Raw genomic sequence first — 25,011 nt, forward strand, 5'->3', positions numbered from 1 at the left:
TTTTAATGCTATTGTCTCCTGTCTTGTAACATCTTCAACATCTTCTATCTTCTCTTTTTATAATATAGAACTTTCATCTTCGGGAACTGGGTCTTCATCATATGAAGGTTTATATCTTGGTCTGTTACTGATTTTACTCCATTGCCCAAACTGCCTAAGAAAACCCATCATCCTTAACGTATATACACATTTTAAAAGTTCTCTCAAAGACTTCACCATTGTAACTACAAATTATCAAACATAGCTTACTGTATAAAACAGTTTGGGCACTGGAACTGGTTGCTTCTGGTTGGCTGATGCTTCAAGCTGTGTTTTAAAGTTCAGCATGCACTCACTTCAATTATGAAGTGCTCTAACAATGGATCGCAATTTTTAACTTACTAATGAGGTCAAAACAAAAAGCAGTTTGCAGCTGCTTAGCCCTGCAGTAGTAAATAATTGCAAAAAACAATTAGCGCATGCTTTGCTTATAGTTAGCCACATGTATGAAGTTTGAAAAATGAAATCCGATTCTGTGACAACCTGGAGAGATGGCTCTTTCTTACCATTTTGAAAGATTTCATATAAATATTTATGTAATGAAAAATAAATATAGTTGGAGCGCAGTCGAAAGGTAACAAACACATTCCTGCACCCAAATACTTTTTACTATTTTTCTTAAAGTAATACTAAGTTAAAGGCCAAAATAGCTTTTTGGAATCATTTTCTGTAGTATGTGATCATCAGCCTTCTAAATGTTAGTCTTTGCTTTACCATGAAGTACAATCAGAGAGTTACACCACAGTTAAAACAGTGATATTAATTCTGCTAAATTCTAGATTTCTGTGGTATGGTGTGCATGTTTATTGTGGCTGTTCAGCTAGAGCAGTGATGACATCTGCATTTAAATGAATGCAGATGTTGTGTTTCATTTCTTTGTGGAAAAGATGTTTTTCTATTAACATGTGAGTGTATTCACATTAATGAAAATCTAGTATTTGGAGTGGGGCAAAAGTTCTGTTTATTCTGTGGTGTTTTTTTTTTACTGCACAAAGCAATATACAGTAAATATGTACAATGAAAGAGGAGGTTAGGAACAAATAGTCAACAGATAACAAATATAGTTACTTTAAATTCATATTATATACCCAGATAATAAAGTGTTCTTAATTTACTAATAACTAATACCTAACTAATATCTAACATTTGTTCTGTTGAGTTTGAAAGTAATGATGATTTTTTTTCTGTCTCTGAATGATAACTAACAAAGATATAATGGTTATGTTTTCTTGTTAGTCAACACTGGGGAAACAGAAGTTGGCTTTTTACCAACATTTGGGCCTTGTTACTTAAATTTCTACGGAAGTCCTAGAGAATACACAGGATTCCCAGATCCATATGATGAATTAAACTTTGGAAAGGTCAGTTTCTTTATTGATTTTTTTTTTTTAATAAAGGATTAAACTTAATTAGATGAAATCAGTTTATTAACTCACTTTAAATTTTATTTTTTTCATATTATACTCCCTTTGTTTTTTCTTTCTGATGGTAGCTTCTTATATTTGTTTAAAAATCATATTTTTGAAGGAGCAACAGAGGTTGTTAGTGATTTTTCACTACCTGTATCTCTTCGTGCACTTGTATTTCTTACCTCTTTGTTTTCCTAAGTATGCATTTATTTTTCATTCCTATATTTACAATTAATTTCAACTTGTTTTTTTTTTTCATTTGTTCAAATATGTATATGCGTGCCTCTGCAGAATTTTTAAGAACACTTCAGTGATGCCATAAGCATGTACAGGCAAAGAAAGATTGTTACTTCAAGAGAAAAATGTAAAACTGGATTAAATCTGTCATTCTGTTCTAGGGAGAAGGAGTTGCTTATAGAGGAAGAATTCTGGTTGAACTATCTACAGTGCTCGAAAGCAAACCTGTTAATAAAAAGTTAGATATGATTCCTAATGATGACATACTGGTTGTTGAGGTAAGTTCTTGTTTTATTGTCACTGCTGGTAATGGAGGTCTACCTTGTATGCTTATTTCTGGAGTGTGATCTAACATACTAAAATTGAAACTGTTGAGTTGAATCTTAGAATCAAGAGATGCTTATTTATAACACAGCTTCAGAAATATGAGACCCAGGTGTATGCCCACCCTGCTATTGATGCTGAGTTGGGACCATTCATGAGGGGTCTGGAGCAGAGTCTCATCAGGGTTGGGGCCTTTGGCTGGAGCAGGGGATACTACACCCTGCCCTGCACTCCCAGCTGGAGGCTGACGCATCCAGCCCATGCCCTGCAGGCTTCTGGGCTGTCCTTACCAGGCACTTGGAGATCATTCTGTGTCCTGCTAGCCTGATGTCTGAGCTTCTCCCACCCCAGGAGCCTTGCAGATTGGTCAAGGGCTTCCTAAGCAGCCTGCGGGGCAACAAAAACTGGGAGCCTCACCATGGCAGGAGACACTGTCTGCCTCCTCAAGACAATCCTGGGAGCCATTCCAAACCCATTAAGGGAAGAGGCATCCAAGGCTTGCATCTTTCCTAGGCTGAAAGCAGAGGTGGGTGTGGGACAGAGAAGGAGGGCAGCTCTGCACTATCTTTAGTGGACAAGTGCATGGAGGAGATAAGAGCCCTTTGGATTCACGTCAGCAGTCCTTGCTCCTGCACCCAAGGGATGTCCCTGTCTGCCCCCAAATCACTAGGCCACTTTGAAGTCTGGATTTGTGCAAGGCCTTTAATGTGGTCCTGCACCACATCCTTACTCTAAATTGGAGAAATACGGATTTGAAGGCTGGACTATTCAATGGATAAAGAATTGGTTGGATGGCCGCAGCCCAGGGGTTGGGGCCAATAGCTCCATGCCCAGGTGGAGAACAGACACAAGTGGTATCTCCCACGTCTGCATCTTGGGACTAGTGCTCTTTAACACCTTACTGGTGACATAAATTATGGGATCAAGTGCACCGTCAGCAAGTTTGCTGATGACACCAAGCTAAGTGATACAATACAGTTGATACAATAGAAGGAAGGGTTGCCAATCTAATAGTGATAGAACAAGGGGGAGATGTTAGCTGGAAATTCTTTACTTAAAGAGTGGTGAGGCGCTGGAACATGTTGCTGAGAAAATCCATGGATGTGTCCCATCCCGGGAGGTGTTCATGGCCAGGTTGGATGGGGCGCTGGGTGGCAACCCTGTCCAGGGGCGTGGAGCGCAATAATCTTTATGGTCCCTTCCAACATTAGCCTTTCTATGATATTATATCATTTTTATACTCTCAAACACAGTAACTTATGACACACATATGTTGTTTTGGTACATCCCAGAAATAAGCAAAAAATATTAAAATTACTGTTTCCATTGAGCAAATAGTACTATTTTTTAAATTGTGGTTCATATCTTACAAGTATTTAAACAGAACTAAAAATGTTCTTGTTGTAGAAATACCAGCGCAGACGAAAGTTTTGCTTGGCTGCTGTGTTTCATTCTGCTACCATGCTGCAAGACACTGGTGAGCCTATCCAGTTTGAAGTTAGCATCGGTAACTATGGCAATAAGTTTGATTCCACCTGTAAACCTTTGGCATCAACAACTCAGTACAGTCGTGCTGTTTTTGATGGTAAGAGTACTGCTGGTATTGGGATAAAATCATGTGAAATTGTGAGTTGAGGGTGCAGGGTATTTATAGCTTTGGAATCACAGCTCTTACTCCCCTAAAAATCACTGGAAAATGAACAGAAAATAACGCATGGTTCTTCATGGTCTTTGAAGAGTAGACTGACAAGCCTGCAGAGGCTTTTAAAGAAATTTTTGTAGAATTCAGTTTCTCTGACTATATACTAGGAAAACTAGTAGGAAAAAAGTCACAGTGTTTTACAGGTATCTAAAAGCTAGGGATTGAGAAGAGAAAACACCATCAGAACATTCTGCTTTCAAAGGTAGCAGAAACTTTTTTTAACTGAGGGTCTGGCAGCCCGAAAGAAAACAAGGAACCAATTCCATAGAAAAATATGTTTTGGCTATAAACTTAGTTTATTAAATGCAAACAGTAGGAGTTATTTTCTCTGTGTATTAAAAGATCAGAGAAAGTGATTCTTTGAATATTTTATTTCAGAAAAATGCATTAATTCTCACAATGTTTTACATTATTAAATAATTGGTTAGAACAGTGAATGTTAATGGATTATTTATTGAAAAAAAATCAATTTGATTATGATACAGTTTGAAGTCAAGTTTTACCATCCAACAGATGCTATAGACACTGAAAAATATAAATCCTTTCCTAAGTTGGGCTAGCTTTCACGTTCTTCCTAAATGATAAGTTTATAAGTGAAGTGAATAGAACAACTTGTACAGTGTACAGCATGCATCCCTGCCATGAGTTCTACATCTAACATACAGATCTCTCACACCAGGTAATTATTATTACTATCTGCCATGGGCAAACACAAAGCCAGTGGTAACACTGACTTCTTTTTGGGAGGACATAAGTCATAGATTAGACCCTGTGAATGTAATCCTGAATGTGGTTGAAAGACTGGTGAGTTACTTATGAACTTTCTTTCTTGCTGCTCTGTCTGTTTTCTTGGATGTGTAATGAAAATGACATTTTGAGCAAATGATAGAACATAATTTTTCTCCTTTCCTGTTCAAAGTTAAATGTAGAACAGTGTGAGAAATGGCATTGATAATCATACATATGTATTCTGGCAAGGCCTAATGCTGCTTGAATCTGCAGGGAATTCACACAGAATGGACGAGTCCTCTTCATTTGGGAGTGTGTTGAGTTTGTAGAACTGTATTTGCCTTAAAGTTAGGTGCAATGTGACGTAATAGATACAGTGTGAAAGAACATATAAAAAGTCAGGTTACATTGGAGTCAAGTTTGAATATCTTAGTCTTTTTTTGATTTGGGCTTTAAAATAAGATCAAAATAAAGTCTTGACAGTTATATTGACTATAATGCTGCAATTTAAGTTTCTAAGTGCAATCCTTTTCTTTTAAATTCCTCAGCAATCCAACTTATCCAACTTAAAATCAGGAATGCAGGCTAAAATTTCTGAAAATAGATTAGCTGAGATGTGGTTGAAGCTGATTGACGAACTTACAGACGATATAAGGTAAAATAACCTGTTTTTATCTCTTGCCTTATCTTTCTAGGTCTGCTTTTAATCTTCTTTGTTGCCTTTACTGAGTCAGAGAACAAATTCTAAAGACTATAAAACTCATTGCCTGTATGAACTGACTTGAAAAATGGAATTCCAGAAGTTTCTGAAAGTAGTAAAACATCACTGATATTGCTAGTGAAGTCAGCCATCTAGGTGTGTTATTCTCTGTTATCTTAGTCAATGGTAATGAAGAGCATCTCTGTGGGGGAGCGGAGGGAATCTAAGGCAGAGCTGCCTTGCAGATGTGAACATTGTGAATCTCTGATGTCTTTCTACCACTTTATCTTAAAGCTTTTTAAGCTGTTTAGAGCTTAGGGGCTGTAAAGATAAGATTTTTGAGTGATCCTTTAGCCAACATATCTGTAATGTGGTCAGAAAGCGCAATGGGAGTCATCACTTAAGGTTTAGAAGGAAAACAAATTCTAAATAGCAAGGAAAGAATCATATGAAGAAGAGGCATTAACAGAAGGGGATGAGGAAGGGGATGAAAAATGAGAGAATTATTCGTTAGAGTAAATAACAGAAAATATGCAATTATAGAAGGATTAATTCATCAAGCTCTAGAACTAAAGTAGAAGTGAACAGAGGAAAAAGCGAACACGGTGGAGATCATTTTACATTAGCAAATAATTGTATGGTAAACAACTTATCTCAAAAGATAAACCTACTATTGGTCAGAAGGAAGCAGAGAAAGAACTGATGTGCTTTAGGAAAGCGAAACATTAAGGGCAAGCTATTATCACATGGAGCCATCTGGAGAGTATAGAAACTTTAAGCTTTGTATTGGTGATCAACAATCCATCATCTGACACATCTGCACTGCTATTCGAACTTGTTTTATTAAATAACAGTAGCACCTAGACATACCAACCACATTAGCTTTCTGTTGTTTATAGGATACAGTGCTCTCTGAAGTTTATTTTCAGGAAACTCATAAAAACTTTGTCAAAGGCAAATAAATACCCTGGGTTGAATTCATAGAACAGTTTTATTTGCCATGGTAAAGTTTTAACGAATAGGAGTTTTCAGTGCACTATTTAAACCTAAAATGTGATGACTTTCTGGAAGTTTGGATATGGTACGTTTGGACCAAGTGTAAGTACTTGTACCCTAGACAGGCAGCATTTGCATTCAGATTAGTAGAACTAACTATAGTAATAGGTGCAATAGAGAGTGGTAAGGTTTTGCAGAGTCAAAGTCCTTAGAAATGCATGGCTTATTATTAAAACTAGGTCAGAGAAGGGCCAGTCTTTCCAAACTTTCCAAACTCTGGAATTTTCTTCAAGTCTAACATTAAAAAACTTCTAATGAAGGAATTTAATTGTGGATCTTTGAAAAGCTACCTTTTTTTTTCCCAAACCCACTCCTCAGAAAAGCTATTTCTTTCCTGGGCTTTATTGCAGTGCTGAAGTATTGCTTACTTCCATTAAATAGTTACTCTGCCCTCTGGTGTCACAAAAGTTCTGTGTTACAAATTTCTTTTAGAGATTTTTCCATGTATTGTTGCCGGAGAGTTAGATAGCTCTCATAGTCATAGACACAAGCTGTATTTATATATTGAATTTCTGAGAATTTATGGCTTCAGTGAAGGAAGGGAACCTAAACTTGGTCTGAAGGTGCCAGTTTCATCTTTGAGGTATACATTCTGACACAATAATTTTCTGCATATTTTAGGGAATAGATTTTGCTTGATTTGGTAAGCAGCAATTACATGATAGCACGTGCCTCAGACTATTCTATATTGGTGCTTCTTACATAAGCACAGCATTTCTTCAACTTACTGTAAACACTTGGTCAGCTGGAAATGTCTGCAGAAATGGATGCTGTAGTACTACTCTGGTGGTTTTCAGTTACAGAAAGCAGCACTCAGTCTTTTGCCGCTGTATGCATGTACTCATTTAGTGTATGGCTAAATAAAATTCACTTAGGTTATTAACCATGATAAAAATTCTATTTTTCAGTAAACCATTTCCCCTCATAGAAGGCAAATCTAATATTACAGTCCTTGACACTCAGATAGAAAAGCTACGCTTAAGGTCTCTCAAACAGATTGGAGAAGCAGCAACAAGGATGAGGAATGAAGCTACTGATGTGAAAACCACTTTGACAGAAATTGAAGATTGGTTGGATAAATTAATGCAACTGAGTGAAGAGGTTAGTACCACACAATATCAACTATTCTGTAAATTTAAAAGTAGCCGTCTCACCCAAACTGGTATAATGGTCACTGTTCATCAAGCAATATCTGCTCTATTTAGAAGGGCAGTTTTAGATGCCATGAATGTAAAAATGCCTCTCTGTAATTAGGATTTACTTAAATATATTATTCTAGCTTGTTATCCAGTTATTCTGAAAATGTATATTGGGCCATAACTGTAGAATTACAACAGGCTCTTTACCTCATCAAAGTGGCTCTGTTTTTTTCTTTATTTTGTTCCAGATTTGCAAGTCACTCTGCAGGTTCAAGGACTACAGGGTGTATGTAGTACTTCTGCAGGTCATAAGCCATAGTAATTAAGTTCTCATGGAAATTTTTGACTTTTCAACAATGTCTTGAGTTTTCATCTGGATTATGCTCTTTCATAATTGGTTTTCATGACATTGTAGAAGTGTCTATTTTCTCTTTGTCACTTCTACTTTGAAATTTTTTAAAAAACATCACTTAATTTGGAAGACTTGCGGATAGTATACAGAAGTATGGACAAAGCTGCAAAAAAAAAAAAAGTGGGAGGCTGTTTTTATCTTCTGCTAAGTCTTATGAGGATTTACTCTTAACATGCAAGCATCGCAAGCATTTCAGTGTGTACTTGTCAATCCAAAGCTATAGCAACTGGGATCTGTCACAGTACTGTAAACAAATTGGGATACAGCGCATTTCTAGATAAAATTGCAAAAGATATAGGAACAAAATCTTTTTAACAAAACATTGTTTTCCAGCAATCTTTATGGTATTTTTAATGATTATTCCACTACTATGTACTGCATTACTTTTAAGGTGAATCAATTTCTTCTCTTTAACATAAATTCAAGCTTATTATTGAGTCTTAGAACATAAACTAGATTTATGTTGCTGTTGCCTAAGTATTGGGTCAATTTGTTTCTTTTATCTAAGCATTAGACTCATTTAACCTTCTATTAATTACCAACTTTAACTTTCTTTGCCCTGCAAATAATCCACAGCCACAAAACAGTATGCCTGATGTAATCATATGGATGATCCGAGGGGAGAAAAGACTGGCTTATGCTCGTGTTCCTGCACACCAAGTGCTGTATTCCACCACAAGCCCTGAATCATCTGGTAAATACTGTGGAAAAACACAAACAATCTTCTTAAAGGTATTTTTTTCCTCAAAATCCTTAAACTTTAAATCCCTAAACTTTCTTATATGTGCATGATTCTCCTGACAAGAAATACTAACGTCCACATGAACTTTAAATTACTGTCATAATTAAGAACATATTACTGGATTAAACTTGAGAGAGGATATACAGGAGCAGGGATTATACAAATGTTTTCGGTGTTTGGTTTTTACATGCCTAGGGCAGGCACCATTTAAAGAATGTCTCCTTCCTGAACTATTTTATTAGCTCTTTTTGAGGAAATGCCATGCAGAAAGAGATAAATTATGTATTATTACTCATTTAACTATGTTATTGTTTAGTACTGAAAGCTAAAACACCTATATAACGTAACAAAGAATAACCTTATTTATGTGTGTGTCAGTACCCACAGGACAAGACGAAAGATGTCAAAATGCCTGTGGAGTTGCGAGTTAACATTTGGCTTGGACTCAGTGCAGTTGAAAAGAAGTTCAATAGCTTTGCAGAGGGAACGTTCAGTGTTTTTGCAGAAATGGTAAGTCCATCATAGTTTTCTTACATTAAACTTGGATATGAATCTTATGAATTCTATGCAATTTGAGCTCTTCTGTAATTGTTTTGCGCACCTGGCAGAAAGGGAGAGTATTATTTATTATACTGAAAAAAGGGTTGAAACAAGTAGACCACATTAAAGGCAATTAATAATCAAGTCCATTGTGCCTACCAGATGAACTTCAGCAAAACAGAATCTGAACTGGCTAATCAGATGAAAATCTGGATTATTCCAGTGATTTCAAGACACTTGTTTTAGATTTTTATCATTGTAATTAAGATTGAGTTCTAGAACATAATGTTTTGGTATACTAATATATATTTTAATTGACTTCTTTACAAATGATGCATGGATGCAAGCAGTTTTGCTTAATAATGGTTCTTTTGTAGGAGCAGAAAAATTGCCAAAAATTAACTGCTACAGGAAAAACTGGCCAAAACCAGTAGATTTCACTGACAAAGGACTATATTGTAACATGTGAATGGTAAATGCAAAAAAAATTTGAAAGAAAAATACTTCTGGTAGTCCCACAGCATATAATAGAGATTCTGTATGATAATGATAAGCTGTAAGCATCTTCTCTCTGCCTAATTTACATGCCTAAAGCTGCGTGTGATCCACTATATCAGTTGAGGAAATGGCATTTTTACAGAGGCTAGTGTCATCATTGCACCTATGCCTAAAATACTAAATGTAGTGCTATATTAAGTAGCTTAAAATAGGCAGTGGATTTTTCAGAGCTAATATTTGTTTAGTGTAGAGGTTTATGAGGATATGGAATATCTGTTGCTCTTCGTACAGCAATCCAACAATTTTATAGCAGTAAGAACAGAACATTATAAACTAGGATAATCCCATTAACAGAAAGGGAAATACAGTATATAAACTGAGCTGACATCAGAATTGTTTCCTGATCAGCTTCCGTAAGACTAATCATTTTCAGTTTTATGTGTTACAAAATAAGAGTATAAATAGGAGATGGAAAATGGAAAAGAATGACAGCATTGTGCATTTAGGGAATGGAAAAAACTCTTGTTCAAATGATATAAAGGTATTTTATTTAACAAACCTTTAACTTGGTTGGAGCTTGACTGTAGAATAAAGTAGTCAATTAGCAGCAGAATCATTGCTTACATTTTATAAGACAGCACAGGAAAAAGAGATTAATAGTGGTAGTGGAAGGCAACATGGGAAGGAGGCATTTAATTTCAAATAAAGTAAGTAGTAGAATGCTTCAATTACAACTATTAAATAAACTTTTTTTTTTTATCTTCCTTTCCTCCTGAAATCTTTTCCTTGTTCCTGAAGTACTGTTTTATTCTTTCTTCTCAAACAGTATGAAAATCAGGCTCTTCTTTTTGGAAAGTGGGGTACCTCAGGACTTGTTGGTCGCCACAAGTTTTCTGATGTCACAGGAAAAATCAAACTGAAGAGAGAGTATTTTCTACCCCCAAAAGGCTGGGAGTGGGAAGGAGAATGGATGGTTGATCCTGAAAGAAGGTAAGATACTTCTAATTTTATTCAAGCAGGAATAAAGTAATTAACTTCCAAGTGTGGAGGAAGATATCCCCTCTCTGTTTTCTTTGCTGAGAATAGTCAGAGCTTTTTAATAACTCTAAAAATACTATTACCTTTTGTTGTTCACATACACTGGATTATTATTTTTTGTTTATTTTGCTGTATGTTGAGAAGGTCCATGACCCTCATTAAACAACTGTCACAGGTTATTTGTCAGAGTGATTCAAGGCATTATTATTTTCAGAGGCTAGGACTGTGCTATCATATGATTCTTCCTCCCTTGACAGCTCCAGTTCATGAGGTCTCCATCCTTCCCCAGCTCCATGAGGTTCAGTCTTGTCTGTCAGAAGCTGTCAATTCCTAAGTTGTCACAGCTCAGCCATTTACACTGTCACACTTAAAGTGGGACTGGGTAAATGAGCTGTTCAAAAAACAAAAACCAGCATAGAAATAAAAAGGTGCGGGGTGTGTGTGTGTGCGTGTGCGCACGTTTTATGGTGTGTTGTTTTTATTGTGTATTTTTTGTTGTTGTTATTTGTTTGTTTGTTTTATGAAAGGTTCACTCAATTTTTAATTATTTTGTTCTTGTGGTGAGAAATGCACAGGACTGTTCCTATAGAAGCACTGTGCAGGATACTATGTGCTATTTAATCCATTTTGAAGTCATGCATATTTGTAGGTATAAATGGATGGATTTATTTCCATATTACTTCAATGAATAGTTTGAGATGAAGAAAAGCAATAACACGGAGATGCTTTCTCAGATAACAGGGGAGAAATTTCCCGTTAAAATGCACATTTGTTCATGTCTCATACCTGATCTTACTGGAAAATGGTCTTTGTGGCTCTATTTGACCAGCAGATGGCACTTAAGAACATATTTCAGTGCTTTCTGACTCACAATAACAGATGGAAATTGAAGCTATTTTCTCTAATTTAATGTTCTTTTATTTATTTTGCTTTCAAGTTAGAAACTTATCAAATGGTTATTCAGTTTGTAAATAACAGAACAGGGATAAAATTAACAACATTCTCAAATTGTAATGCCTAGCTAGTTATATAAAAGTTAGAAATGCATACAGCTACCATTTGGTCTGTTTTTCTCTGTTTAAATGTATGATGTGGCTTTTTTTCCAAGAGAAGTTCTCAAAGCAGCTGAATAATAATGGCAGTTGAAACAACTCCTGCTAGTCACTCATGAGTAATTTAGCACTTAGTTCTACTTCTAGAGGAGGTGCTGCAATGTTAGGAAGATGTTCTAGGAAAATAAAGTTCTTGTACTTGAGAGCTGTGTTATAAATTGAACTTCACAAAGACGGACAGTCCAGAACTACAACATGTATATTGTTTCTATGTATTCTCTGGGGCCTACTTAAGTAATTTTGGCTTAATACTGTGTTTGCTTTGGATTTGCAGTTTGTTGACTGAAGCTGATGCTGGTCATACCGAGTTTACTGATGAAGTGTATGAGAATGAGAGCCGCTATCCTGGGGGAGAATGGAAAGCTGCTGAAGAGAGTTTCACAGATGTGGTGAGATGTATTAATCAGTACTTTTCGCTGTAAAAAGAAGAGAGTTTAAGAGAAAAAGTTCCAAGATTTGCTACACTGTGTATTTTATCTACTAATACACGAACTGCTGTGTTTTCCCTATATAAAAGAATGGAGAAAAAGCTCCACCACCACGTGAGTTCACGTGCCCTGTTGGATGGATGTGGGAAGATGATGCTTGGAAGTCAGACTTAAATCGAGCAGTGGATGAGCATGGTAAGATTTACTGTTTGCATGCTATCTAATAAATGTATCTGTAATTGTCTACCAGAGAACAAATCATAGAATCCAAGAAGCTGTATGTTGGTCTTGAGCGCAGTTGCAGCAGGTATTTTTGAGCCAAAAGCTTTAAAAAATTAAGAAAATAGAGTCATGTGAACAATAATCTGCTAACATGAGAAGTTCCACATTATAAAGCTGGGTTTTATGAACAGCGTGTTTAAAAATAGAACCTGTACTTATTTGAAATACATCTCCAAAACTTTTTTTCGTACATCCAGTGTTAGTGAAGTCCAATGATTAGGATTTGGCCTGTAAGATGTAGATCAGTACTGTCAATTGTTTTAAAGAAGATGGAAGCTTAGGTTGAGACATCAAGCACCTATAATTCTACCTTAGAGTATGTGGCAAAGCCAGGGTTGAGTCTATCTGGTATTTTAGGTGGAAGCCTTCAGCCAGGGAAAGAGTCAACAAGCAAAACTCAAAAAACTCAACATGAACCGACAATGTACACTTGCAGTCAAGAAGGCCAACTATATCCTCGGCTGCATCAAGAAAAGCTTCACCAGCAGATTGAGGCAGAATCTCTGCTCTTATGAGACCTTACCTGAAGTACTGTGTCCAGTTCTGGAGCCCCCCCATACAAGAAAGACATCGAGCTGTCAGACTGGGTCTAGAGAAGGGGCACAAAGATTATCAGAGGGCTGGGGCACCTCCTCTGCAAGGACAGGCTGAGAGAGTTGGGGCTCTTCAGCACAGAGGAGAGAAGGCTCTGGGGTACCTTATAGCAGCCTTCCAGTACCTGAAGGGGGCCTATAGGAACTCTGGGGAGGGACTTTTTGGAAGGGCAGTGACAGGACAAGGGGAAATGGCTTTAAATTGAAAGAGAGTAGATTTAGACTAGCTATACGGAAGAAATTATTTACTGTGAAGGTGATGAGGCACTGGAACAGGTTGCCCAGAGAGGTTATGGATGCCCTCACTGGTGTTCAAGGCCAGGCTGGATGGGGCTTTGAGCAACCTTGTTTAGGGAGAGGTGTCCCTTCCTATAGCAGGGGATTGGAACTAGATGATCTTAAAGGTCCCTTCCAACTGCTCTGTGATCTCTCTGAAGGCTAAGAGATGAATCAGGAGGTCTAGGAATCAAGCAAAGGAAAGAGCCTGTTTGTCCTAGTCAGAGATGACACAAGGGTGTGAAGAATTCCTATACTGTTGAAAACAAAATGATTGCTTTCATATTCATATGAATATGTGCAGGAGGTGTGCCATGCAAAACTGATCAGAATGTAAACACTATGAAACAAATTAGTTATTAGCCAGTTCTGAAATGAAGATGACTTCAGGGTCTTTCTGTGACGAGTGTAACACTGCTAGACAGAATGTTTTCAAGTTAAATGTACTACAAATCAGGAAAATCCTAACTAAGCAGAGCCATTGTTTAGAGTTGCTACAACTCTAATATGCTTGTTACTTTTACAAAATAAAAACTACTACCATCTTGGAACTTGTGATGAAAACAAGTGCATAATCCATTAAATTGGATTCTACAGCAATAGAAAAACCAATCAGTCCTTCATAGCAAAATATTTAAGGGGTATTTAATAATATGGAAACCAAATAGATAATAAAAGCAAAAGGGAAGCCTGTAGAAGACTGTGAAGTCAAGAAGATTTGCTAAGTGGTCATGAATTTTAATTCATTTTAAAACAGTTACTTTAAACATAAGTTAAATAAATAGCTATTTCAACAGGAAAAAGGAGATTTTATTTACTGTAGAATATCCATAAGTGTCTTAACTGGAACCTCTGCTAGGATTCTTCCGTAACATCTTATTACGAGTTCAATTTAGGTAAAAGACAGAGTCCTAAATACCTGACAACTGAATTCTAACATGTAGATCCAAAATGCAGGAACTTCTTCCTCAGCACCTTGTAGTAATGAATTTCTTCCTAATGTCTAATATAAGCCTACCTCCTTTTAGTTGAAAATCATTACCCCTTATCCTACCACTGCATTCCCTGATAGCTGCCCTTCAAGTAATGGAAGGCCACTTTAAAGTCTCTCTGCAGCCTCCTCTAGGCTGAACAACTTCAGCTCTCTCATCCTATCTTCATAGGACATATCAAATAGTTTCATGTGACTAAATCTTCATTCTTTGTAGTCACAATAAAAAAATAAATTCTCATGTTGTTCTTATTTGTGTCTTGCACGTGTTTCTAGAAATATACCAACTATTCAATTCTGTTTTAGGATGGGAATATGGAATTACTATTCCTCCAGATACTAAACCAAAGTCATGGGTTGCTGCAGAGAAAATGTATCATACACATCGACGAAGAAGACTGGTGCGAAAGCGTAGGAGGGATTCAGCTCAGGCAGTAACACCAGGAAGGGTAAGCAGAACAGAGATGTAATTAGACACTGTATTTCTTGCACATTGCAACAGTGCCTTCCAAAGCAATTGCGGATGTTTTTTTTTTTCCATGACATTTATACAATATTGTGGGTAACAGAGATTTATATCTCCTAGGGAATATCATCGTATGAAGATCAAGAAGGATGGGAATATGCTTCCTTGATTGGTTGGAAATTTCACTGGAAACAACGCAGTTCTGACACTTTCCGTCGAAGACGATGGAGACGAAAAATGGCTCCCTCAGAGACGCATGGTGCTGCAGCTATCTTTAAACTTGAAGGTGCTTTGGTAAGGAACACGGTATCAAAAAAAAGTCCTTAGGAAGTGAATATTAATTTTTAGTCTCTGAATCATTAAACTGATGTGTAACTGAGGAACTAGTACAGTTTATACTGTTAAGTCTGAAGGAGACCGTTGAAGTAAGTACTTAAGTTCTTAAATAACACACTTGTTGATTTTTCAAATTATTAATGTATAATGAGATCTAGATCAAAAGGCAAAATTACTAGATAAGCCTTCTGTAAGTAAAGTGAAAAGATGACTTACAAAAGATTTTCATGCACATAATTTAGATGTGTCAACATCAGTACAAGAAGCAAAAGAAATTAAATAGCTACCCTTGATGTATGTTTGCAAGTATAAATAACCAAGCACAAAAAAAAAAAAGCTAAGTATCTGGAAGGTCAGAATATTGTAGGTCACAGTTTATAAAAATTTAATTATTTGTCAAGTTTTCCGGTTAACACAGCTTCATAGGTAAGCTCTGTTTATCAAGATACAAATTTGAGCCCATAATAGTAAAGCACAATCTTGAAAGGAAGCTATTTTGTTTTTCTAAGCTGATTATTCAGAGTATAGCATTAATGTTTCCTTTTTTTTTTTTCCCCACCAAATATCAATCCATGATTCACTACTTAGTTTGGTGCCACAGAGTTGAAAACTTTATTTCTCATTTGACTGTACTTCCTGCACTATTGCTAAAATAAATCCTTAGAGCATTTCTCTGCAACAGGGGAGTGCAAAAGAATCTGCTGCACTAAGAGCTGAGGTAGCTAATGAATCAGTAGCAGTAAGACATTGTGGCGATGAAATGAAATGACTGGATTGATTTCTTCACAGCTTCAATGGCAAGATGACATGAGCTTTGTATGACTAAACATCTTTTACTGTACGTTTACTTAGGAAATAAAGTTATACTTTGTCCTGGAAATGAGGCTGAAACCTTACATTCCTGTATATGATATACTTTTATCAGATTGTTTCTGCATTTGTAAGCATGCAGTGATGTTTTTTCTTCATAAAATTTTAGGGAGCAGACACTAGTACCGATGATGGAGAAGGGAAGGGTTCAGACAAAACCAAGGAGTCAGCCACAAAGGTGTTTGGTGCCAATACACCACTTGTTTCCTGCTACTTTGACAGTAGGTTCCTAGCAATTCCTTTCTTACAAATTGTCTGTTTCTCTTTGGTAGCAAACAGAATTGTAATTCTTTGTGTTTTACATCTAGACTTACAAACCTCCTGCGATAATTATCCATCTGATTCTTGATTGAAGCCTATTTATCCTACTAAGTAAAAAAATAAGTTGGTCATTTCAATAGCATAGTCTACAGTTCATATTAGTTTATATTCTAATATTTAAAAAATAATGAAGTAATTTAATATGGATAAAGTAATCTCATTTTGTTTGATATCAGACATTTGTAAAACGAACAAAATTCCCAAGCTACTTATTACAAAAGCAGAACTTTAGGCTTTATTGAAAGACATCTTTAGCATTAAGGTCCATTCATGAGAATGCAGGAAACTAAACCAGCAGAGATTATGTATGTACAGTTAATTTTCGGCTGGTTTGGTTCACTTAACCAACTTGCTGCTAGGTCAGATAGATGCCTGACCCAGTATAAACAGTAAGACCATGCAGGTGAGTTGGCAGGGTGAACAGAACTGTAACTTTGCCAGCCTGGACTGAATTAAAATGCCTTGGAGTTGTTATAGTGGGATTCACAAAGGTGGGAACACTGAGGTGGGAGCCACCAGTGTTAAACAGAATACAGCCCAATTCAGTGCCACTCCTAAGACTCAGCATCCTTTTTGAAGATCTGTGACTGGAAAATTTGCCTTTATTTGGAACCTACAGAACTCTATCTCCCTTCTGGGAATAAGTGCCCAAATCTTTCAAAAGCTGAGGAAGTAATCTTGCTGTTTCTTTCAAGTAATGACCACAATAGGATGAAAATAGCTCCTTTTCCTGCCAGAGTTCAGAGGTTTCAACTCATTGTGGTTATGAGTAGCTACTTTTTTTTTTAAAAAAAAAAAAAAAACAAGGTCTGGAAGTGATAGAGCTGACATCTTCAAAGAAAATGTGTAGTAACTTAGCCATATGTTGCCCTGGGTCAGGGTCTCCATCACATCCTACTTTTCAGCTACTCCATCATGTTTGCACAGATTCATTTTGTTGGTTTTTTTTAAATATTTTAGCCACAGAAATGAGGATGCAATTGGAATTATTATGTAGAGGTACTTGAAAGGTCTCTCCTAGGTCTTTACAAGTTCTATAGTGAATAATTTAAGTTTGAGAATACCCAGTTTTTGATTCTGTTTGGAAGAGCTAGATTATCACAGTTTTTAAAAAAGAATTATTGAATAGGATTTTTAGATGATGCACTGAAAAAGTCCAAATAGAATTAGCATTCTTTTTTATTTTGTTTCTGCTTTAAGTTAAGTTGTCCTTGTGTTGGAACAAATTTTTGCAGGTTCTACTGCAAGCATGCAGAAAAGTTAATATAGTGCTTGTGCTTTTTCAAGAAAATGTTTTAAGCATCTGTATAGATTGAAAATAACTTCATTGTAGGAAAGATGTTTGTGCAATGCATTTGAACTTTTTTTTCCCCTTTTGATACAGGGGTATATACTTACCACCTTCGCTGTTACATATACCAGGCAAGAAATCTCATGGCTTTAGACAAAGACAGCTTTTCAGGTATGGAAAAATCCTACTTGTGGTGTAGAAAAGTAGACTGACTTACAATGAACTAGGAATTTGAATTACCTATAGAGGATCTTAAATCTGAAAGTTCTGTGTATAGGTCCCAGTTACTGAAACTATGCCAGGAAGGAAGTTTTGGCTTCATTATATATGATCCAAATTTTGTTAGTATAGCCGAAAAGTAAGTGCTCTGAACAAGCAGCACTTTCTCCTGTCACTGGAATTCTCAGTGAGGAATGGGAATTGGTCTGGTGAGGTCACTTTCCTATGACCAGTCATTTCCCTATGCCTTAGCTTCTCTTAACCATACATGCATACTAATAATAATAACAATACATGCAGTTCCTAAGCTGTCTTACAGAAAGCTTGCATAAAAGTGGGGATGAGGAAAGCTGGATGGTTGTTATGTCAGCAACTTCCTGTCAGTGTTCAATATTTTATATTAATTAATTTCTGGGATATGAACTTGTAGAAAGCTACACTGAATTTTACTAAGAGGCAGAGATTTTGTTTACTTTTACAAGAATAGCTTCTGCACTGTTATTTCCAGCTCTTATGACATATTCCACCTGTGCTGTATCTAGTTAGCATTTGTAGTCAGATTAATTCAATGTTCAGGTTATTAAGTATTTAGTTGTTCACTACAATGAAAATTCCACTGACAAGTCAGAGAGTAAACTGAAATTGGATTCTATAAGAATGACTTTACGCTTTATGTAAATTCAAAGAAAGATGAAATGGGCAGCTTAGAATACGTTTTTATCAGAACTATCATTCATTGGTATTCTTTTCTCTCCTTTTTAGTTGAGTCAGTTGCACCTCTTACGTTGTTAGATAAGATATACAGCTATAGATATTTTACTGCAGTTTCTTGAGAGGAGGTTGTTGGGCTTTTTTTGTACAGCTCCCTATTTAGTGTTTCATCTTAAATCAATATGTAGCATTTAAAAACAATATTAAGAGACAATAATAAATACTTCTGATTTACGTATGTAGAATTCAAGGGGGTACCTCAGATGCAGTCACACATAAACCAAAACACCTATGTTTTATTTTCCTCTGAAACTAGTTTGTAGTTATCCAAATGTTGTACAGTTTTGATCAGGTACTAAAAGCTGTTGAAACTGACCTAAAGATAACCTTTAAAACAGCCTCAAGTCTTTAGCAACTGTAATTTGTGCAGGAAATGTTAATGACCATCATCAGATACCTTCTGTAGAGCTCTTGATTTAAAGACCTGCCAAACAGAGGGCTGCTTTAATCATACAGTTGTTTCACAAGAAGAGGTTGTTATAAATAAGATGTCTGAAATCGAAGCTTCAACTGAATAATATAGCCTGTGAAAACTTATTTGGCACAAGCTAGTTAGAATGAACTCCTTTCTATTATTTATGGATCCATATAGTTATGTATCGAGGGAGATGGTGAAAAAAGCTTCTACAGATCATATTTAAGAGGAGTGTAGTATAGCCAATGTTTTATTTTAGTTTTCAAGTTTAGTTTGTGATTTTCAAGATACTGTAATCATTTTCATTTATTACTGTGTTATTAAAGAGTGGTATAAAGAAAGCTATTTAGTAATCAAGAGGAATTTGCTCTATTAAATGTTAATGATATGTATGGTGGGTTTTTTTTCATGTAAAACAGCTTGTAGAAATGGTAATGACAGAAAAGAAGAATAATGTACTGTTTGATAAAAATTGTGCTTGCGTGCCTTACTGTTTCAGAAGGTTTTTCAATCTTTGCATAATATTTCAGATCCGTACGCTCATGTTTCTTTCCTCCATCAAAGCAAAACAACTGAGATCATTCATTCAACTCTAAATCCTACATGGGACCAAACTCTAATATTTAATGAAATTGAGATCTATGGGGATCCACAGACTGTAGCCCAAAATCCACCTAATGTTGTTATTGAACTGTTTGACAGTGACCAAGTGGTATGTGAAAGCTTTTTACCTTGATTCTTGTTTTATCATTATTTTTTTCTATTATTGTTATTTGACGATAACATTAATGACTATGATTTTCATTTTTTATTACAGGGGAAAGATGAATTCCTTGGAAGAAGTGTTTGTTCCCCCATGGTCAAGTTAATCCCAGAAGACGACATCACACCAAAACTGCTCTGGTATCCTGTAACAAATAATGGCAAAGCTAGTGGAGACATTCTTTTTGCTGCAGAACTTATTTTAAGGGACAAGGCATGTATTTATTATATTGTGTCTGCGTGTTTGTGTGTGTGTGTCATATCATGTATATTCTTTCATAGAAAGTCACAATGTAAAGGATTATTTTAATACTTGCAAAGTATTTCATTTAAGGAAGAGGAGATAAACCAGTACTTGTGTGTGTGTCTTAACAGAGTGGCTCCAACCTTCCAATTCTTCCATCACAAAGAGCGCCAAAGCTTTACATGGTACCTCAAGGAATCAGACCAGTAGTTCAACTCACTGCTGTTGAGGTACTGTTTATTTTTAAGCTAACTGAAAACAAATGCAGCAATCTCATCTTCCAGCTAGCAAGATTGTTTATTTGCTTTGAGGAAAAAAAAAATAGTGAGACACAGCTGGGACTTTTAGTAAGCATTTTTGGATTTATTTTTTCCCTCATCATTCAAATAACCTTAATGTTTTGCCAGTCATGTTGCAGTATTTTTTTTTTCCAACTGAAAAGACTTTGTTTCTTCTTTCTTTCTTTTTGAGTATCATGCTAAGCATATTGATCCTCTACCTTTCTCTGTCTCTTGCTTCTGTTGGATTTTATTTTACAGATTCTGGCTTGGGGGTTGCGGAACATGAAAAACTACCAACTGGCACCTGTTACATCACCGAGTCTCATAGTGGAATGTGGGGGTGAAATGGTGGAATCTGTGGTGATCAAAAACCTCAAAAAAACGCCAAATTTTCCATCTTCTGTTCTCTTCATGAAAGTTGTACGTTGCTAAAAACTATATACTATATAAGCTATCAGTAGCAAACATACTTTTTTATCAGTTGCCACATACTTTTTAAGATTTGTTATGTAAGAATGGAAAGAAAGCATACGCATCCTTTTTTGACTTAACATAAGCAAGTTACTGAGTGTGAAAATTCTACTGAAGAGCATGTAATCGTGTCTGTATATACATTGAAAAATTGTAGTCTGATATGCTCCAGTACAGTGTATAGATGTATGTATTTGAAAAAACATCAACTTACATATAGAAGTGTAATTACTTTACTATTGCTAGGATGGGGACTGCGTAAGATTCAAAAATAGTGAAGATTTGGGGCAATTAATGACTGCTGTTGAATCATTCATGTGGTCAGAAATTTCATTCACCAGATACTCATAAAATGCAGTAAATTAATACTAAATCAAGTAACAGCTCTAATTTAGGGGAGAAATCTTTATTATTCATTTTCCTTTTGCCTGCATTATAATCAAACTCAAACATTTTGCTTTTAGCTTTTGCCAAAAGAGGAGCTGTACGCTCCATCTCTTGTTATTAAAGTAGTAGACCACAGACCATTTGGACGGAAGCCCATTGTGGGACAGTGTACTGTTGATTTACTGGAAAGTTTTCGCTGTGACCCCTACGCTACTAAAGAAGACATTGCTCCACAACTGAAAGGTAAAAAGCTGGAAAAAGACAAGTAATGCTTTCCTGTGAGATGCTAGAATAACCAACCTTTGTTTACTGTGCATGCGGTACTGATGAACAGCCTTCTTGTGTTGCATACTTAATTGGAGATATGATCTGAAAGAAAAAAAATTAAACAGTGCAGTATTTTGTGGGGTATTAAAAGTGCAAAGGGAAGGCTACTGTTAGAGTGGGCATGCTGCTTCCCTGAAGTTCTTTTTTAGTATTAGCTTGCATTTTAACTACCTACATGTTACCACTGTTCTCATTAACAAAGATACAATACAGTATTGTAGCAAAAAAAATGGTCTGACTGTAAAGCTGATACTTTCACCTGTATTTTTTTCATTTTTTTTCTTTTTGATCCTGTTTTTTTTGAGAAATATTTGTGTATACTGAACAGAAACATGATGTATTTCTATTCTTAGCAAAGCATGGCGAATTGCTTTCTTTGGAGGATCAAGCTTACAGTCAATTAATTAATTTACATCTTCTGTAACTGTTTGGATTTCAAATCCCATGGAAAGGTTTAGTACGGTATTTTTCCAATATAGTATTGTCTTATTAAAATCTTTGGCTTACAGTTAGTCTACTCTCTGCTGCGCCCCACCGGGATACGGTAATAGAAATGGAGGACACGCAACCACTGCTAGCAGCTCAGGTAGTGTTTGAAATTTGATGCTTGACTTTCTTCTTCTTCAGAGCTGTGATTTCTGATTATCTAAGCAGCAAAATTGTTAGTAATGTAGCCGTCTGGAAAGTCAGATGGAGCAAACTTCCTTTGATACAGGAAAGCAAAGGATATATGGTAAATATTTTATCCTCTGTTTTCATATAGTAAACATCAAACTGTATCTTTTTATGCAGGGTAAAGTTTACTCAGTAGCTTAGGAATTCATTCATTCATTCAATGGAAAGAATATGATAGTATGATAGAACGTTACCCAGTCATCTACTGGTAATTTTAGAGCGTCCTGATGTCACACAGCAGTTTTAAATAAAGCAATCAGATGGTATATGCTTTGGTGATGACAGAATCAAAACTGTTGCAATACAGACCTACTAGTCTTTTTTTTTTTTTTTCTCCATAGATATGGCTTTGCCTTTCTTACTATATAGTCATTCAAAACTGATAAAATTGAAACATTTTCTATGCTAACACCTCTTTTCTTTCCTGTTCTCTTGTGCCTTCTGACTCTCCCTACACTACTGCTCTGATTCTTTCAGGACTCCTACAGTGCAGTCTTACTTTACAGGTAAAAATAATTTAGTTTGCAGAATTTTATTCCTGGCTTGGAACCTGAGAGAAGGCAAATTCCAAACAATATCTTTTCAGGGAAAAACTGTCAGTAATTTTAGAACTTAACCTAGAAGATATTTTCACAATAGAACTTTCTTGACAAGAATAGGCTAAGTATGCTTTTAATTTTGTAGGCTTTTAACCTGTAACTTTGATTTTTCAAAAATACATAGTTTTTTCATTGTTACAGAGGTCCCAAAGAAAATACTATTTGCTATTTTAATGTCACTGACTGTATTATTCTTCCTTTATTTCTTCTTGAAACTCTGTCATGAAACTTTACAACTGAGTTGTTTCATAGAACATTTTCTTATACTTATTTCCTTCGTACAAGTAAAGTGTCCTAAATATTTAATTTATAACAGTAAAAAATGTCTATTTTTTATCTGAATTAAGCCTTGTTGTGTTCTAATGTTTTCTAGGTGGCATAGATAAATTTCTTAAAGGAAGTAAAAATTTAGAAAAAAGACTTTTTTTTTTTTAAAGATCTGAACCCACTGGCAAAACTAATGTGAATAGTTTTAACTGATTTTGTTTATGATAGGAAGTATTTTAAATGCTAGATAAGGTGAAACAATTTCTTTTGAAGTTTGACATCACCCAAACAAAACATAGTACAAACCTGTATACGGTTATAGCATTCAAATGAGAGAAGGAATTATATTCAAAGCAATTCTGGCTGAAACAATGAAGTACAACTGTGGAAGGCATAAGGGATATGCAGGCAATATTGTAAAGGACACAGAAGGCAGAAATTTCATCAATTACATTCCAATTTCCAGTGTTTAAGCAGTATGTCAACAGCACTCAGCAAAATGGCTTCTCCAACCACAGTGCATGTATGTATGTATGGAAATACTGCATGGAGATGACCAGAATGGTAGCAGAATATTAATGGGATGTGGTTTTATGGCTGAGCTTATGTTAGCAATAGTTTCATACAGAGATCTTGGAGGAAATGATTCTTATAAGTAAGTCTAATAAGATTAATTACAAATATTAAGGCAACTTTCTTTGGAGACTTATAAATATATCCCACTATGTCTGTATTAATTACTGTTATAATATTTAAATATTACTACATCATTACTTATTATTTAAAATCTTTGTACTAAAAGCAGCAAAATTAACAAGAATGATTCAACCGCACTATTGGTGTATAAAATTTGTTCAAAAGTCTGTTTTCCAGACACTAAAATAAATGTGCAGTAAATAAAATTCTAACCCTAACTTTTGGTAGGGATCCATTCTCTTTTTTCCCATAATTTTTAAGATATTCAAAAGTAAATAGCTAAGTGCAAATATACTTTATGTATAACAATCCATAGTGAAATCAATGGATAGATTTAAAAACAAAAAAAGGCAGTAACTGCTAAATAGTCTTTACCAAGAGAATATTTCGCTCCAAAATCTCAAATTTATCATATGGCATTTTACCCTGTTTTCTTGGCATTCTATGAGCACATCCTGCTTACCACTTTTAGCAATAGTTGTGGATTTGGATTTACTCTTTTTCCATAACCATTTCTTCACAAAGCAAAGAAGTACATTACTTGAAGGGACACCTGAATGTATATTAAAAAAAAAAAAAAAAAAATCAGTATTATGCTTTAAGTTTTGTGAATAGTCTCCAAATTTGGAGTTTCAGCAATTGCTACACAGTTGTAAGCTACCATTCATGTTGTAAACCAGTGTTTAAACAAAGTCAACTTCAAATATTAGCAATTTATTCAATTTTGACTATAAATTTTGTGAATTAGTAATATGGTTTCTAAGAAAAAATAACTTGAATTACCTTTAAAGCGGAAATAGACAATATTTTGCACATTTATGGGGCACTTTTATACAGTTAGACAAGACTACTAAAACATAGCAGGCCTGCAAATCCCTGAAAGATAATTATTTTCAAAATACAAATAGAGTCAAAAGAATATGATATATCAGAATGACACCCTGACCTATTGATGCATTTGACTTGTACTCATAAAATGCTTTGCACATTTCTTTTGCTTTGCACCAAAATGTATGGATTATGCCTTTAAATTAAGCCACAATAGACACAACATGAACAAATTGCGCTAGATAATCCTGGCTTCCAAATGGAATGCATGATGCTTGCTCTTAATGGAACATCTGATCTTGTTTGCAGTATCTCTTATTCAACAGGTGAAGCATTTTGGATTGTGCAGATTGTTATTGGGCAGATAAATCTGTAGGCACATATCCTGATTGTTACTGCATTTTATAATCCACGGGGTTTTTTTAGGTTTCTGAAATTCTATAGCCTGTAAACAAATGAAAAAATGGTAGTAGAAAGGGAAAACGCTGCTGAGTTTTAGTAAATTGTTTTATAAAGAAGTCAATATCCAAAATGTGCA

The 25,011-nt window shown here is 35.5% G+C and overlaps 1 protein-coding gene across 7 annotated transcripts in view; it reads left to right on the plus strand.

Annotated features, from left to right (window-relative positions):
* MYOF (myoferlin) overlaps nt 1-25,011 on the plus strand; it is a 68,210-nt gene that overhangs the window by 32,333 nt on the left and 10,866 nt on the right. For 5 of the 7 annotated variants that reach the window (XM_019617670.2, XM_019617669.2, XM_010714553.3 and 2 more), the window contains exons 17-38: nt 69-107; nt 1,276-1,400; nt 1,847-1,963; nt 3,417-3,594; nt 4,391-4,515; nt 4,989-5,095; nt 7,105-7,297; nt 8,324-8,479; nt 8,868-8,999; nt 10,354-10,517; nt 11,952-12,066; nt 12,195-12,300; nt 14,554-14,696; nt 14,834-15,007; nt 16,029-16,140; nt 17,625-17,702; nt 19,467-19,648; nt 19,754-19,912; nt 20,074-20,172; nt 20,482-20,643; nt 21,159-21,324; nt 21,918-21,994. In XM_019617670.2, coding sequence (XP_019473215.1) covers nt 69-107; nt 1,276-1,400; nt 1,847-1,963; nt 3,417-3,594; nt 4,391-4,515; nt 4,989-5,095; nt 7,105-7,297; nt 8,324-8,479; nt 8,868-8,999; nt 10,354-10,517; nt 11,952-12,066; nt 12,195-12,300; nt 14,554-14,696; nt 14,834-15,007; nt 16,029-16,140; nt 17,625-17,702; nt 19,467-19,648; nt 19,754-19,912; nt 20,074-20,172; nt 20,482-20,643; nt 21,159-21,324; nt 21,918-21,994 — 2,909 coding nt within the window. The remainder of the gene's footprint in view (nt 1-68; nt 108-1,275; nt 1,401-1,846; nt 1,964-3,416; nt 3,595-4,390; nt 4,516-4,988; nt 5,096-7,104; nt 7,298-8,323; nt 8,480-8,867; nt 9,000-10,353; nt 10,518-11,951; nt 12,067-12,194; nt 12,301-14,553; nt 14,697-14,833; nt 15,008-16,028; nt 16,141-17,624; nt 17,703-19,466; nt 19,649-19,753; nt 19,913-20,073; nt 20,173-20,481; nt 20,644-21,158; nt 21,325-21,917; nt 21,995-25,011) is intronic. The other 2 variants (XM_019617668.2, XM_010714554.3) reach the window with 1 other exon arrangement.

Source organism: Meleagris gallopavo, chromosome 8 (assembly GCF_000146605.3).
Source record: "Meleagris gallopavo isolate NT-WF06-2002-E0010 breed Aviagen turkey brand Nicholas breeding stock chromosome 8, Turkey_5.1, whole genome shotgun sequence".
Taxonomy (NCBI): Eukaryota; Metazoa; Chordata; class Aves; order Galliformes; family Phasianidae; genus Meleagris; species Meleagris gallopavo.